Here is a 17,432-nt window from a genome sequence, read left to right on the forward strand (position 1 = left end):
ACACTGTCAGTTTGTTTAGACTTTAGTCCTCATGGAATCAAAATTAAGTATTTTTATTGTACACCTAGATTTACTGGTGGAATGAAACAAAATCACGTTTGCTTATAAACGTAAATAAAATTACGATTTGTATCTCCGAAATGTAACTTTATTACTTTATATTTCACTCTTACAGCTTTATCAGAATCTATCAGTATATTAAAATTTCACTAATCCAGTTAAATCTAAATTGGTTTGATTTGATTTGAATTTTACACAAAGCTACACGAGGGCTATCTGCGCTAGCCATCCCTCATTTAGCATTGAAAGGGAAGGCAGCTAGTCATCGCCACCCACCGCTAACTCTTGGGCTACTCTTTGTCAACAAATAGTAGAATTGACTGCAACATTGTAATGCCTTCACGAATGAAAGAACGAGCATGATGGTGTAACGGTAATTCGAACCCGCGACCCTCGGATTACGAGTAGAGTACCTTAACCACCTGGCCATGCCGAGCCCTTCTCATAAAAAGCTGTGCACCTGCTATAGTTTCTTAGATCTTATTAAAATTACCACTCGTGGAGTGCGTTCTAAAAACATGGTGTTATCTAATATAACATATAACAAATTAACAAAATTTGCAGGAGGAGGGACATTTTTTGTCCACAACCTGTAACTTTTTTTTCATTTTGTTTTATACATTTTTTCTTTTATAAACGGCACGACAGTTCACATTGCTGAGCTTATATTACTGCTCATACGTCATTAAATACATTACGTGTGAACGTTATGGAAAAGCACGTGTTGCCATATGAATAATTCACACGGTAGCGCTCAAAATGCATTTTGTAACGAAAGTTTACACGTCGAGAGCGTTTCTCGATTACAACTATTTCTGTCGATGTATAACTCCACGCATGATCAACCTTAAATTACATATCACGAAAGTACACGGAAACAGTAGCGTAAGATCTTGGAAAGAAGAAAGATAAACTGTAATTCCCTACCAAGAAGTAATGGTAAACTATTCGGCGAAACTGACTTCGAGATGTGACGGACAACACTTAAAGACTTTCTTGTTTAAATATTCGCCTTAGAAGCAGGACTTTAGTTTTTTCCTCGTTCTAAAAAAATAAATCGACAGCAACGAATAAACTTCTAAAATGCTGGTAAAAAGGTATGTATGTATATATAGTAACGAAAAGTTCCCAAGTATATAATTTGGTTTGTTTTGAATTTCGAGAAAAGCTACTCAAGGGCTATCTGCGCTAGCTGTCCTTAATTTAGCAGTATAAGACTAGAGGGAAGGCAGATAGTCATCCCCATCCACTGTCAACTCTTGGGCTACTCTTTTACCAACGAATAGTGGGATTGACTGTAACTTTCTAACGCTCAGGCGGCTGAAGGGGCGAGCATGTTTGGAGATCCCAGTGATAGAGCATGCAAGAGTTCTGGTGAATTTGTCTGAAGAAAAACATCGTGGAAAACTAGAAAATTCCCCTTTTCTATGTTTGTATCTCTTTCAATTTAAAAAATTATGTTATCCCTAACACTAATATTACATTTTAAAATTCTATTTTTTTATCAGTTTGTAAACAAATACAAAAAAATTAAGACTACTTTATTGGTTCAAGTTTCGCCAAAAACACAAATCCTCCAGTGGTACAGAGAGAAGTCTGTGAGCTTTTACCGCTGAAAAGCGGATTTCGGATATCCGTGGTGGGCAGAACACAGGTAGTCCATTGTGTAGCTTTGTACTTTATTAAAAAAAAACAAAGACAAAAAATTAAAACATTTTCATCAGTTCTTTTGAACATTTTTCCCTAAAAAAATTACATTTTTTACAGAAACAACTGTTTTCCTTACAAAAATAAAATCAAAATGTTATGTCATGGAGCTATGTGACACAATTCAAATAAACCATGATCATCGAAATCAACCGAGAAATAAAAAGGTTCCCCCTCAGTTTTTCACTCTCTTTTATTAAAATTCAATTCTTATCCACAGAAATAAAATACACACATCTACAAAAATAATGTTAGTAGCTTTTCATATCGTGATTGCTGATGGGTGTGGGTGTCGTTTTTGTTTTGTTTTTTTTCTTCTTATACAAAGCCACATAGGGCTATCTGGAGTGCCTACTGAGGAGAATAAAATCCCTGACTTTAGCGATGTAAAACTGTAGATTTAACGCTGTCCCAGCTGGATGGATCGCAGCATTTATGTGTCTCGTTTTGTAATGAAAAGGTTTGCTTACTTCATCCAACAGAATTTGAAATTAGCTTGAAGTTACATTTGCAAATAGGAAACAACACTTTTACATTGTCAGTGTAGACCGCTAAGCTGCTGCCATCTAGTGTGGAAGGTATGTGTGTCTTTTTTCTTTTAATAAAGCCATGTCGGGCTAACTGTTGTGTCCACGGAGGGAAATCAAACCCCTGATTTTAGCCTTGTAAGACTTACCTCTGTCCAGGGGGACAGTGTGGAAGGTACTTTTCCTTTAAAAATAAGGCATCAGAGATAATTTAACAAATAACCACTTCTAAGTACAAACAGAAGTAGTCCTTGTATTTTACAGATCATACAATAATTACAGCAATGTGAATGCCATGGTATATAAGAAATAAGCATAGTTTTACAGTGATTGTTGTTGCTATTCAAAATTTGGGTTTCTGTTTTATAACAAAAAATAAATATTTAGACTTGGAATAAAACTGATTATTTCATTTCTCTGGTCAATACGCTTTTTTGCACCTTTTTGTGTATTTCCTTTTTGTTTGTCTTGGGGGGGGGGAGAAGACACAAACTTTGCAACATTAAATCCCAATTCCAGAACGCTAACCACAAAGAAGAATACTGTTTGAACTGTTGATTTGAAAAAAGCTAATTCTGTCTGCACAGATACACGGAGAAGAGTAGAACGAAACATTTTTAGTTTAACAAGTGCTAATTTAGCAAGCAGAGAGCCACGGGAAATAAACGTTTTAGTTTAACAAATACTTAACCTGAGTACAGAGAGCCACGGGAAAGAAACGTTTTAGTTTAGCAAGTACTTATCCTGAGTGCAGAGAGCCACGGGAAGAGTACTTTTTTTTGCATCAATCGTTGTTGTTTTTTTTTGTTTGTTTTGTTTTTGAATTTCGCATAAAGCTACTCGAGGGCTATCTGCGCTAGCCGTCCCTAATTTAGCAGTGTAAGACTAGAGGGAAGGCAGCTAATCATAACCACCCAACGCCAACTCTTGGGCTACTCTTTTACCAACGAATAGTGGGATTGACCGTCACATTATAACGCCCCCACGGCTGAAAGGGCGAGTATGTTTGGTGCGACCGCGATTCGAACCCGCGACCCTCGGATTACGAGTCGAACGCCTTAACACACTTGGCCGTGCCGGGCCTAATTGTTAAGCTACGTGTTATTACAGATGCTTGTAAAATACGCGTCACTGTGACCAAAACAAGCTATATCGTTGAAACTGGCAACATTGTTGTGAAGGTCGATAAGTTACGATGATATAAACAGCGAAAAGAAAATAGTGATAGTGGTAGGGTTAAAAAACGAACATTGCATCACTCCAAAACCGTAGAATATCCCTCTAGTAACAGTCTGGCAAATAATCTGGATTTTGAAGGTTTTACCTGACGTCCCTCTATCGTGAAAGTCTCTTCTTGAGAAGAAATTGTCAATGTGGTAAACAGTATTATATGACTACATGTGTTGGAGAGACTGTTCAGAGCCCATGAAAAGTGTTTAAGGCCTGGTAAAAGCCCAAAGAAAATGCCCCGTATTACTTGCTCCATTTCGTTAACAGAATTATGAATGCAGTAGAACAGATTTTTGAGGTTTTGTTTTTTTCCAGCCAATAGTTATACAGAAGCCTCTCTCTCCCTTATCTTGTTATTTTGTTCTGTATCGACGTGCTTTTGAGTGCATGTTCATTATATTTGTCATCGCTAAACTTTGGTTACGTGATAGAATTAAGAAGACAGAAAATTCATCAGTTTTTAAAATCTTATCGCTGTAAATAAGTGTACAAATTATTCAAATACATCTTTTTTTTTTCGTGAAGCGTATACATCATACTAAATGGAATTATTACTTATATGATACTGTAAAACGCTTTTTATTTCGCGATGCGCAAACGCCAGCTTCGCGAAATTTTGTACTGTGTGTATATAGATTTGCAATAGGGATCACAATTTTCTTGTACGTGTAATTACTATTTGAAACTTACAAGTAAATAATGTCTTTAATTTCAACGGCGAGGCTATGTTAGAGACTGTTGAATATATAAAACAAATAAATAAATAAGGCAAAATGTGAGAAAGGAAAATCACGGCCCATTTTTCAGTTCATTCGTATTTGATATTTATCTATAATATACATATAGATAATTACGTTCAATAAGTTTATACGTAAAATATAAAAAAGCTTACAATAAAACTGGATTATTCCTCTGAATGATAAATAGATTGAGTATAATGAAAGCAGTAAGCCTCTATAATAGTCATCTCTTGCTTCGGTAACTACAAATAGCTTCCACTGTACGTGCATTAACATTATCTTCCAGGCCAGGCAGGCTTACACATGATACAACCACGGACTATCCATAGCTTGGCATGGCCAGGTGGTTAAGACACTCGACTTGTAATCTGAAGGTCGCGGGTTTGAATCCCCGTCACACCAAACATGGTCGCCCTCTCAGCCATGGGGGCATTATAAATTCGGTCAATCCCACTATTCGTTGGTAAAAGAGTAGCTCAACGGTTGACGGTGGGTGGTAATGACTAACTGTCTTCCCTCTACTCTTACACTGCTAAATTAGGGACGGCTAGCGCAGATAGCTCTTGAGTAGCTTTCCGCGAAATTCAAAACAAACAAACTAAACTATTCCCAACCACTAATTAATCAAGCCCGTAATGGTTTCTTACTTGGCAACTATCGTTATTTAGAGATATAAATATATGCCCAACTCTCAGTTATGTAGGAAATCTCACTGAAGAGAAACATCCAAAACAAAATTAGAGTCTGGTTTTTATTGTGATATGCATAGATAATAGCGTCTTTGTCTAGACCACTATAAGCACTGTTTATCAATGTTATGTGTGCATGTGATATTTTATAGCAGAACAACGTCTTAGATGTTGACTTTCCAGACGGGTGGAAGCACTTCCATTTTGAAAGCATATCTAATTCGTCTCACCAACCTAGTATTATGTTACGTACAACATATTCTATTCATCACTTGTGCACCTTTAAAAGTTGCCGTTTATTTTTAAGGTCATTTCACACTGAGAAATCTACGTTCCAGAATGATCAAAATAATAAAAAAAGAATATGTTGTAATATTGAAGCGACACAAATAAATATATTTCGAACCCTAAAAAAATCGAGTGAGAACATTTATCTTTTATGCCTTAAGTTCGATTTAAATAAGCATAGTTTAAATTTCGCGCAAAATTATACGAGGGCTATCTGCGCTAGCCGCCCCTAAATTAGCAGTATAAGACTAGAGGGAAAGTAATTAGTCATCACCACACTGCCAATTCGTGGGCTACTCTTTTTACCAAATAATAGTGGGATTGACCGGCTGAAAGGGCAAGCATGTTTGGTGCGACGAGGATTCAAACTGGCAACCCTCAGACAGTGAGTCGAGTGCCTTAACCACTTGGCTATGCCGGACCAAAATGAACTTCTCTAATTTTGTTATATTTTACATTTCAGTGGTATAAAAAGTAACAGTGTGGCAAATGTTAACATCCTATAGAGAAGCAAAAAACTGTAAAAACCACTTTTGCAGCAATAATATTGGTCATGCTTTTTCAGCGAGATTGTGTTTTGTTACGCATTTAGTGAAGGGCCATCATAATACTATTATTAATAAGGCAGATGTTTTCATAAAAGCGACTGCTAATTTATTGTCCCTTGAGTAGCCGTAAGTTCCGTTGTTTTAACGGTAACCTTATTATAAAGTATAAATATTATAAGTTATCAATTTTCTTAATTTGGAATGAAATATGCTTGACAATACGAATAATCTCCCCATTTCTTTGACTGAAAAATCTTTTCATGTACTGATTCACTCCACCTGTTCACCAAAGATAAAACAGTAAGTTTACAGACTTATAATAATAAAATCCAGGGCTGGATTAACTGCGACGGGCACAGTAGATAGCCCAGAGAATTTATCTGAGGAAATTTGTTTGTTTGTTTTTGAATTTCGCACAAAGCTACTCGAGGGCTATCTGTGCTAGCCGTCCCTAATTTAGCAGTGTAAGACTAGAGGGAAGGCAGCTAGTCATCACCACCCACCGCCAACTCTTGGGCTACTCTTTTACCAACGAAAAGTGGGATTGACCGTCACATTATAACGCCTCCACGGCTGGGAGGGCGAGCATGTTTGGCGCGACTCGGGTGCGAACCCGCGACCCTCAGATTACGAAGCGCACGCCTTAACGCGCTAGGCCATGCCAGGCCTATCTGAGGAAATAAAAATATTACCATTTAACTTCAAAGCATAAAGAAAATGGATTATTTTATTTAAAAAAATAATTAGAAATCATATATTTTAATTCATTGAAATTACAAACATTAGATGTTTTCTTTAAACAGAATCCCTGGATTGCGCTTCTTTAAATAGTTTTACGCTTTTGTGCAATGTAAATTTGGTGATGCTTAAATAATTATTTAAATTCTTTTATTTATATCTTTATGATTTTAATCGTGGATTATAAATCTTTCCGTAACTTTAAATTGTGATCTTATACATTTTACGGCCCGGCATGGCCAAGCGTGTTAAGACGTGCAATTCGTAATCTGAAGGTCGCGGGTTCGCATCCCGGTCGCGCCAAACATGCTCGCCCTTTCAGCCGTGGGGGCATTATAATGTGACGGTCAATCCCACTATTCGTTGGTAAAAGAGTAGCCCAAGAGTTGGCGATGGGTGGTGATGACTAGCTGCCTTCCCTCTAGTCTTACACTGCTAAATTAGGGACGGCTAGCACAGATAGCCCTCGAGTAGCTTTGTGCGAAATTCCAAAACCAAAACCAAACCAGCTTTGTGCGAAATTAAAAAACAAACAAACAAACTCATAAATTTTAAAGTGTTTTTTAAAGATTATGTTTTAAATTTAAATTGTATTTATTTTAAGTGAAGAGATGAAGATCAGTGAAAGCCACAAAACCAGTTCTTTAAATAACAAATAATTTTAAGTAATAGTAAAAGTTAAACGGAAGTATAAAAAAAGGCTAGCCTTCCACTGGTGAAATGTAGGTCAACATTAAAACGTGAACCTGCCGTTAGAGATAACGAGTCCCACACTACGAGGTAAATAAGCGTTGGAAATGTGTATATTATTCGAAAGAATTAATTTGCATAGAACGTAAACGGGAAATATCTTGACCTTTCAATTCACCAGAATGTTTGGGTATTGGTTTATTGTCTTCACCAATTTTGTACTAATATTTGGATAGTAAAATTGTGCAATGGAAACCACACAACCTTCAAATAAACAATGAAACGTTCCCATGATGAGCTCATTGTTCAAATTTCCGTTTATGTAAATAACGTTTAGTTTTAATTCGTTCACTACTTATAAACAAAGCTTCTCACATTAATCTTACGGATTAAATATTTCTTTCATAAAGAAAAGTTTATCAAAATATAAAGTATTCATTCAAAACCAATGATACGAGTATACTGTTAATGAGAATGACTTACTCGTATTACCGTTTCTTGTTTTGTTTTTGAATTTCGCACAAAGCTACTCGAGGGCTATCTGTGCTAGCCGTCCATAATTTAGTAGTGTAAGACTAAAGGGAAGGCAGCTAGTCATCACCACCCACCGCCAACTGTTGGGCTACTATTTTACCAACGAATAGTGGGATTGACAGTAACATTATAACGCCCCCACGGCTGAAAGGGCGAGCATGTTTGGTGCGACGGGGATGCGAACCCGCGACCCTCAAATTATGAGTCGCACACCTTAACACGCTTGGACATGCCGGGCCTATTACCGTTTTTCTATCATTATTCTCACTAAAAAGGGTGTTTCAACTCAAGTCTAGGGACGTTTGTTTCTGTTTTTCTGGGCAATTCTTATCTGAAAATAAACCATTGTGCAACAAGATATATTTGCTCAGGAACGTATGACCAGTTTGTTAAAATATTTGGTATTATGTCAAACAGGCAAATGCAGTATGTAACAGTAACATTTTAATCAATTTATTTTATATGATAATCTATAAGTATTGTTGATTCTTTGCTTATACAACGTGGTTTTCTCTTTAAATTGACAAAGTGTTTTAAAATCTGAGGATAAAATATTTGTTTAATATCACAATTAATGTAGATCTATAACTCCGGAACTACTAAAAATAAGAAAATGGCGTTTGTATATTAATGCGTGTGTATTTTAATAATAGTATATATATGTCTATCTTTTCTAGTAAAACTGTATTCTTCATGTACTTTGAATGTTTTGTGTATGTAGAACATAAAGTTTAAAGTAATGTCCATGTGTAATACGGACATCCGAAACTGTTAAATCAGAATCAACAGGGTTAACACCGTGTCGCTATTGTTTGTCATGTGTTTCGTGCTGGACTGTAGCCATACATTTCTTATTTCAAATAGTTTTGAGAATGACAGATCTACACTATGAGTTATCCACTATGTTATTTTCAATTAACCTAGTCCATGTACTTGCTTCTGAGAAACGAGTGGGGTTCGGGGGGGGTCGGAATGGCAGTTATTAACGGGTGGAAGAAGAAAGAGTAAAGAGAACACGAACCTAACCAGAACAAAGAGTGTGTGTGTGTATGTCTCCCAAGCAGCTTAAAAATAACTGGGATTTAAGTCAAGATCCAAGGCGCCTTACGTTTAGAAGAACGTGTAAATGTATAGGAATAAGGTGGTCTTTGATGTCACCGAGAGTGTTCAACATTACATCAGTACTCTTTCGTCTGAGAAACGTCTTTGTCTCCAAGCGATACACAATTAGAGGCTTTGTATCCAAAGAGGAGAATTGATACTAATGTCCCCGCTTCCTCTTTTAACGGATTAATTAATTAGGTAAGTAGCATGTTGATTATAAGAGACAAGAGAAGGTGCAAATCTCTAGACGATAAAACACATTGTCCAATCACCAGTTTCAAACTACGCCTTAGTTTGTTCATCAACAAAAACTTTAGACGAAATATAAATAAAACAGTGAAATCATACAGATACGAACTTTGATTTTTTTTTCTGCGATAAACGATTTAATTGTAAACGTTATATTCGACTTGAAACTTTAATTGGCATTGAATGGGATTACTTTATTGTGAAATTGAATTTTTACAGATATTTTTATACAATAAAGTGTATTTTCACGGTATTTTTGTTCGTAAATATCCGAATTAATTACATATTTCTTAGAGTTGATTTCTCAGTTTGAATGTGTTGATCAGCTAGAGTTATAAAGGAAGACCGGTCTGTCACGACATTTTTGTATTATACCAATCATGTGTTGATGTGTCTAACTTTCCCTGTCTCGTAAACTTCCATACAAATACTAGCAGTGTTTTCTGTAAACATAATGTTGTGTATTAATAACATTATACAATTCAGGCACCTGTAAACTTTGCTGTGTTTCATCAACCTATGCAAGAAAAAACAAGTAACAAATCGCTGTCTTTTTCATGACTCGTTAATCATACATAAATAACAATGACTCATTAATGTAGACGTGTAAGTGTTTTACTGATCCATATAAACACAATGTTTAGTGGCGCTTTGAAGTACAGATACATGCATTTTATTGAATATACTCTATAAATGATATAGTGTATCAATGTAGATATTTACCTATGATATTGAATTATATAGACATGATCAAGTAGTACACTGATATAAATTTATCTTAGTGAGAAGATTCTATAAAGAACTTAGCTGTAATTTAGACCATTTCTACTGCGTTATATGAAAGTCGACACTAGTGGGATGTTGGCGTGGTAGACCATAGAATTCATTGTGCTCTTAACTATTATGGTTTACTTTTGGATTTTTTTCTTGTAACATTCCAATTAAATACTTTTCTAAGATTACTTGCTCTCACATTTATTGCAGGTCATGAGTTTTTCTCTACTTAAATAAACTGATTGTAACATCCAAGAAACGAAAATGAAACTTTATACGTCTCTAATATAAAACAATTTAACCACAAGGTATTATAAATAATCAGTAATAGTTATTTTACGACCACCATTGTTTTCGGATTAGTATATTGCCAATTCAATGAAACATTCGTTATTAATAACAAATTAAAGTAATAACTAACCAAATAATAAGCTAGCTCTAAATTTAAAAAGTTCAAGTTATAAACGTAAATATTTAAGAATTAGGTGAAACAATGTTTTAAGACTACGCTATTTATTATATCAACTGGCCCGGCACGGCTAAGTGGTTAGGGGCACTCCCCTCACAAGCTGAGGGTTGGAAGTTTGAACCCTCATCCCCAAGGGTTTTAATGTTAATTGTTTCTCTCTTGTTTTTAGGACACGTGTTGAGGTATTAAGAAAAGTTGTAACATAGCGTTAGTTTTCAATTTTATGTCTATCTTTCTTTGTTACAGCTGTTAACACTATGTGTAAAGAGTTATCTTTTACTGTCGTGGTTGCTAACACTATTTACATGGTGTCAGCGTTCGTCGTCATGGTTATCAATACTTTGTGCAAAGAATTAGCTTCGTTTTTATACATTTATAGTTTAAACAATATTACCTTTGAGAGATTATACTTAACTCAGAAATAAAGACGAAGGCCCTGAGTTACCGTATGCAGTTCGTTGTGATTCCCCGTCACATCAAACATGCTCGCCTTCTCAGCCGTGGGAGCATTTTAATGTGAATGTTAATCCCACTATTCGTTGGTAAAAAGTTGCTCTAGAATTGGCGGTGGGCGATTATGACTAGCTACCTTCCCTCTAGTCTTACACTACTGCATTAGGGACGGCGAGCGCAGATAGCCCTCGTGTAGCTTTGCGCAAAATTCAAAAACAAACAAACAATAAAGGTGAACTATTTTGTTGAGATTCTTTGCTAGAATCTTAACTTTATAAACATTATTTATAATATCTTAAGGTTTTAATTATTCTTATATTTATGCACTTTTATTTCAAAAATGGCCTTCTCGAATAGTGTTCTGTTTTCATTCCTGCAGTATTTTGTATTCAATACTTACTAAACTAGAAACATTTTATGATGTCGTAGTATCAGCGGTACAACGTTTTCATGTTTCATGAGTTAAAATATGATATTGTTCATGGAATGTGAAGAGACTTTGTATGTTGTTCTTATAGAGCCTTTGTTGGCGCTAGATTTGATATCATATTATACACGCTATTTTTTATAAAATATGGTTAAGTATGGTTAAGCCAGATGTGTTTAAATAATTTTTAGTTGGCGTTAGCGTTTAAGATTTATTTTTTTAATAAAACGAATTATATCTATAATTTTGGCACTGAATTAGTCTCTTTGACATTTTGCGGTAGATTTTATGAAACGGGGTCTATAAAACCTGGTGTCATTGGTGGAAGTAAGCCTAAAGTGGCGACTCCCAAGGTGGTTGATGCGATAGCTGCTTATAAGAAAGAAAACCCCACCATGTTTGCCTGGGAGATCCGGGAACGCCTCCTAACTGATGGGGTTTGTGACCAAGATAACATACCCAGCGTTAGTTCTATCAATAGGTAAGGGAAAAAAAATTATATTATGTACCTTTGTTTTCATAAACAAGTAATATAATTGTCCAGCTGATTAAGAGGTAGTTCTCAAAAACTTAGTTAATTATTACTCAGCAATATAGCAATTAAGGTATTGTTGATTAATTACACTATGAGAACAATGTTCCAGGTTCAGAGCTGTTCTTAAAACTACATTTCCATCCTTGAAAACACTCCACCTGGTGACTTTGAAGACAAGATGCTGCAAAAGACTTAATGTTAGACCACACATCTTAACAAACTTTTCACTGATTGTTCACTGTGTTTAGACATCTAAGTACAAAATAAGTAGAAAGATCAATCGCAACTACATCGGGGGACTTGACAAGCATGTGGTAGGACTACTGTGACATCAGTTTCTTCACTTGACAATCATGTGGTAGGACTGCTGTGACTTCAGTTTCTTCACTTGACAAGCATGTGGTAAGAGTGCTGTGACTTCAGTTTCTTCACTTGACAAGCATGTGGTAGGACTGCTGTGACTTCAGATTCTTCATCACATTTTTATGAAACTCGCCATCATTTCTAGGTATGCCAGAATTCTTCTGGCTTTTAAGCCTTCCTCTTTTCAAACCATTGTTTCTTGTTTTATTAACAGTATGAAGATGTGTGCCAAGCCTCATCTTTGTGTTTGTTTTTCGCTTTTGTTTTTTTTTAATCGAAAGGTTCTCTTTCGTGACCATATCGAACATTGAAAGCACTTCACTTCGAAATATTGTACATTACGGCTGTGTACTACCTAATAATCTCTGTACAAACAACCTTATAAGAAAGGAGTGTGTCGTATTCCTCCAACTGCATTCACCCTGGGTATAAAATACTGTTGAGTAGTTGAGAATTCGTCTTTAATAATTTATATATATATATATATATGTACCAAAGATGTTGCATGTACGACAACACGCCACTGAATTAGTGTATGCAGTTCGTTGTTATAAAGTACAACTTATTCTCTATATAAAGTAAAAGAGCGTTATCGCTATTGTTCATAAGCAAGAAAGGCATGAGACTTTTATATATAAGTTAAATATAACTGTAACATAAGTCACATAGACTATCTTCCGATATATTACAAGACATATAAAAATGAAAAAGTGGTTTCATTTTCAACGCGTTACTCTCTAGGTTTCAAATAAGTAATTGTTTCGAAATGTTAAACATACGTTGCTTTGACACATTATAGGACAAAATACCTCTGATGTAACTTTGTGTCAAAACTTCAAGAAGGAACGAATAATTTATTGAACAGGTATCATTGTCTAGTATTAAAACTATATAGTAGAGAACCCTAAAATTCTGGCGATAGCTGTGACCCACGGTTACAACTACCAACAGTTCGGGCAGCCCGTTAAACACTCGCTTGCTGCGTAGACTGCAAGGAGAGCATTGTAACTCAGAATGCCCTGAAACCAGCCCACAGCCCCACTATTGCAACTGCTAGCAGCAACACACAAGAAACTACAAAGGATGTCCTAGGTATAAGGACATCAAAACGCGCATTTTAAATGCATAAACTAGCGTAAGCCAAACGAACATATGGTACAGTACAGAAATAACACTGTTACCAACACCACAACAAACCGAAAACACAAATCTATGCAGATACGTACAGGATAGCGAAATGCATAAACAAACACACCAACCACAGTCAATATAACACAAAAACACAAGAACAAACATCAAACTTTGTCACTGAGGCTGTCAAAAATACTTTTTATGACTTTATAACACAGTATCAAAACTCACAAGAAGACAGCATCACACTAATAATAAACATAACAAAGCAGTAATTCATATCCTTTAATTCTATACACAACCCATGAGTTCTACAACACATAAAACGCTAGACGCAACAACACAAGAAAGAAAATAAGCCTGCATGATAAACACGAGAGAAATTATATAAAACAAATGGACATGGTCCTGAAAAGAAGACAATAAATAAGCTAACAACTTAACAAATATAAACTATAATAATAAAGACATTAAATCAAAAAGAGGAAGGAAGTGGTCAATTTGAACCAGACCCTCACAGGTCTTCAAGATCTAAATCTCAGTTGATGGATGGATGAACAGGACAATAACAAGAAACCCACTTGAAGTAAAAATATATCTCAGACGGTTGGTATGGGTATTAACACTTAATAATAAAGCAGAGAAGGTCGAAACGTTGTTCTCTGCTTTATCAGTAAAATTGTTAATACCAGCCGCCCGAAGAGCTGGTTAGTTCATTTCAAGAAAGTGACTGTAAACGTACAGCTGGTGTTCAGATTTCTGTGACTTCAACAAACGTTTATTAATCGAAAAATGATCATTCCTACAGTTCTCCTTCTTAGCGATATAAAGTCACCAAAAAGTTGATGTCTTGAAGGTAACACCGAAATATGTCACACACACATGTACGTTATTTTCTAAAATAAAGAAACGTCGTAGGTGGAATAAGGATCAGCTTAAAGTCATCTAGTAATTTCACAAACGCATCACAGATAAATATATATAGCGATGGATATATAGTGAATGGTCTTCTTTCTTCTTGCTCTATGAGGAACACTTGTATTCATGTGGTACAACAACAAGAAAAAATACCGCAAAGAAGAAACGAAATTCTAATCCATTTCTTAATGACCTGTAACTGTGATGATAATGACCCTATTCAAAATTCTCCCCCTCGCTTATGATGTCCTCAGTGGAGTTAAATATCATTAGATGTTATCGTACATATGGTTTTTAGTAGGTTGTTGACTAACAGTTATTTGCATTAAACTTCTATCAAATGTCTTCCTTTTGGAATACAAATTATTCAAATCAGGTGTCACATTGTAATTCTTAAAGCTCGATATAACTGATGTTTTTAATAGAGAAGGAACATTGGTCTACATTCTCCTAGAGTCGACTAACATAGTTTTCGTTCACTAATGGAAAGTATGTATATTTTAAGAAACCATCTTTAAATAACACTTTCCTAGTCTCTTTCAGCCTGACTTACTATATGATGATTTTAACGTGAAGTTAACTCCTAAACAGAGAATAAAAATGAGTCATGTCCGTTTCCTTCTCTATGCTTTGTTAGAAATATAGTCAAATTCAGTGAGATACAATTTTATACGTAGATTTATCCTAGAGAAAAGAATAATTGATCAGTTTATGTTTGGTTTTCATGATATCTGATGATATTATTTCGTATTTTATTCCCTGTAACTGAGCGATTTGAGACGATTATTCAATCCTGAATCACGCTTACGTCAATTTTTTGTATCTTGTTAGAGGGTAATCTCTAAATTAAGTCTTATATTTTCTACAATGGATATAAAAACTATGACTAAGTTTATTAAAAGAGACATAGAACTCGTTTCATCATATTTGATGTCGATAATTTTAAAAAAATTGAGATGTGAGAGATGTTAATGATTATCATTCATGAATCTGTCTTCATTATTAATTTACAAAACAGAACTGAAATCTCCACAAAGGGCTTTTTAAGCAGAGGGAAAAGAGATATCCCGTTAAATGTGATTATTAACACCAAGGGTCCTATCAGGTCATCTCGAAACGAGCACTGGTGCTTTTCCCGATGGAAAAGAGCGATGAAACTAGTGTTCTCCTAAAGCACTTGGTAGATGCTGAAAGCTTAAATCGATTTCAGGTCAACCGAGTCTGCAGTAGCTAGTCATGTACAACTTGTTTTGTTCCCTGAGTGCACGTGCTTGTAGAGACTACATTAGGATTAAGGTATACATAGATGGGCTTTATGAACCTTCATTCATCATTCGACGGTTCGGAGTATCAGAGGCGAAAAAGTGGAACTCGTGGCAGAATGACTAGGAATATGATAAACAGTAGTCAAACAGGCAATTAAAAACGTGAACCTTTTCGTTACTGTTATGGAAACAGCTTTCAAACTTATGAAAACTTTGATAAATTGTGTATCCAAAGTCGGTATGAAGTATTTCTCTGTTTTATGTGACAACGGAAAAATCAGCACTAAGATTCAATCTCACATCTAAACACTTTAAGTATCCTTGTGGGCTTAGTGCAATTTAATTTAACCTTAATACTGGACATCAGTTATTTCATTCAAAAACATCCATTTCTTGAGAATACAACAAAAGTTTTATTCAAGCCTAACAAATATTCTCCCTCTAGATTTTCTTAACATTTTAAGACACAATATCTTTGTAAAATAATGTTACATGTTTCTACAATTAATTATTTATTAATTAATAACTCGCAAGGGTGCACAACAAACTGTGTCCTGTGCTCACCGCGGGTATCAAAAGCCGATTTTTAGCGTTTTAAGCCAGTAGACTGAGCCTCTGAACCATTGGAAGGGAGGAGCTTTAGTTGAAGTCAGTCAAACGTTTAACAACGCCTGAAAACATCGCAAATTCAAAAACATCTCTCCTCCCCTTGCCTTTTATGTTGATTCTTTACAATGATCGCACCATCTGTCTGCCTTTAACTCTTGTTGTTATGTTTGTCATAATGAAGCCAGAGCTTAACGCGACCATTATAGTTGATTGTGTGATTGGGAAGAAATAGCTTGCTACTACCCCATCGTGATCTAAACTTCTCATGCATTCAGTACAAATGCTATTACGTTGATTTGACTTTTTAGAAACTGCCAGCTTACGTCATATAGACCATGCTCAACCAACCAGAAGAAACATTTCTCTGAATAGAAATGCCTGTCAAATTTCCCGTTACTATACTTGTGAAGTTGCCGTCGCTATCAAATAAGGGAAAATGGAAAGTAAGAAATGAAGACGGTAGTCAGCCTCGCTAGATTTCAGTAAATTAGTTTTTGCACTGAGAAAGAAATACCCTCTGTCACAAGGAGCTTGAAAGAAGCATACACACACACATAAATGCATCCACAGTAATGCTATAAAGCAAAAGACACGAACTTTATCGTACTGGCCCTGAACAAACTGCATTGTAGGTTTGCATCTTGTTAATTTTGTGTCATTTCTTCTCGCGACACTTTTGCTTCAAGCTTTATATTATACAATACTTGAGAACTTAAAAATGGTGAACTTGTTCATACCTTGACCTTTCTTGTTCTGTTCCGGTTTTTATTATACGATTTAATCCCAACAGAGGTCACGAGAATTGTTCTTTTGATAAGTTAAACATAACTTTCAATTCATCTTAAGACTTAAATAGTTATACTTGTTGTACATTTACAGTGATACTGTCTTTGAATATCTGTTATACGTATCAGTAAACTTATGAAAACTCCCGCGAGTCTAGACATCATAAAGGAATATTAGAAGTCAACAGACGATAATTAAAACTTGAGGTAATAAAAGTCTTCTGCACTCATTTTTTGCACATTTTATAATTGAAGTGTGAAAATCTTCTTAATGTGTAGGTTGTATACTTTGATCAAAATAAATGTATTTTGTAGTGTTTAATACTTGTACAGAAAAACTGTTATGATACATTTGTATCTTTTACACAGAAAAGTTTTAAAGATATTGTCGTTATTTTGAATGTGTGTACATGAAATCCTAATGACATATTTGTTGTAAACGTAATATATAAAGAGAGTAAAGCTAACAACATATTTGTTGTAAACTGGAAGGCACATAAAGGGAATTATAATGTTATCTTTCATAATTGTTGTAAATTTTAATACATGTAAATATATGTAATCATATATTTGTTATAAGCTTAGTATACAGAGAAAAA

At 35.2% G+C, this 17,432-nt stretch overlaps 1 protein-coding gene across 9 annotated transcripts in view; it reads left to right on the forward strand.

The window, feature by feature from the left end:
- The window catches only part of LOC143234017 (uncharacterized), a 132,655-nt gene that overhangs the window by 89,664 nt on the left and 25,559 nt on the right, over window positions 1-17,432 (forward strand). For 8 of the 9 annotated variants that reach the window (XM_076471014.1, XM_076471020.1, XM_076471021.1 and 5 more), the window contains exon 3: window positions 11,511-11,708. The exons of the other annotated variant lie outside the window; for it this stretch is intronic. In XM_076471014.1, the coding sequence (XP_076327129.1) occupies window positions 11,511-11,708 (198 nt within the window). The remainder of the gene's footprint in view (window positions 1-11,510; window positions 11,709-17,432) is intronic. 9 annotated transcript variants of the gene reach the window in all.

This window comes from Tachypleus tridentatus, chromosome 12 (genome assembly GCF_004210375.1).
Source record: "Tachypleus tridentatus isolate NWPU-2018 chromosome 12, ASM421037v1, whole genome shotgun sequence".
Lineage (NCBI taxonomy): Eukaryota > Metazoa > Arthropoda > Merostomata > Xiphosura > Limulidae > Tachypleus > Tachypleus tridentatus.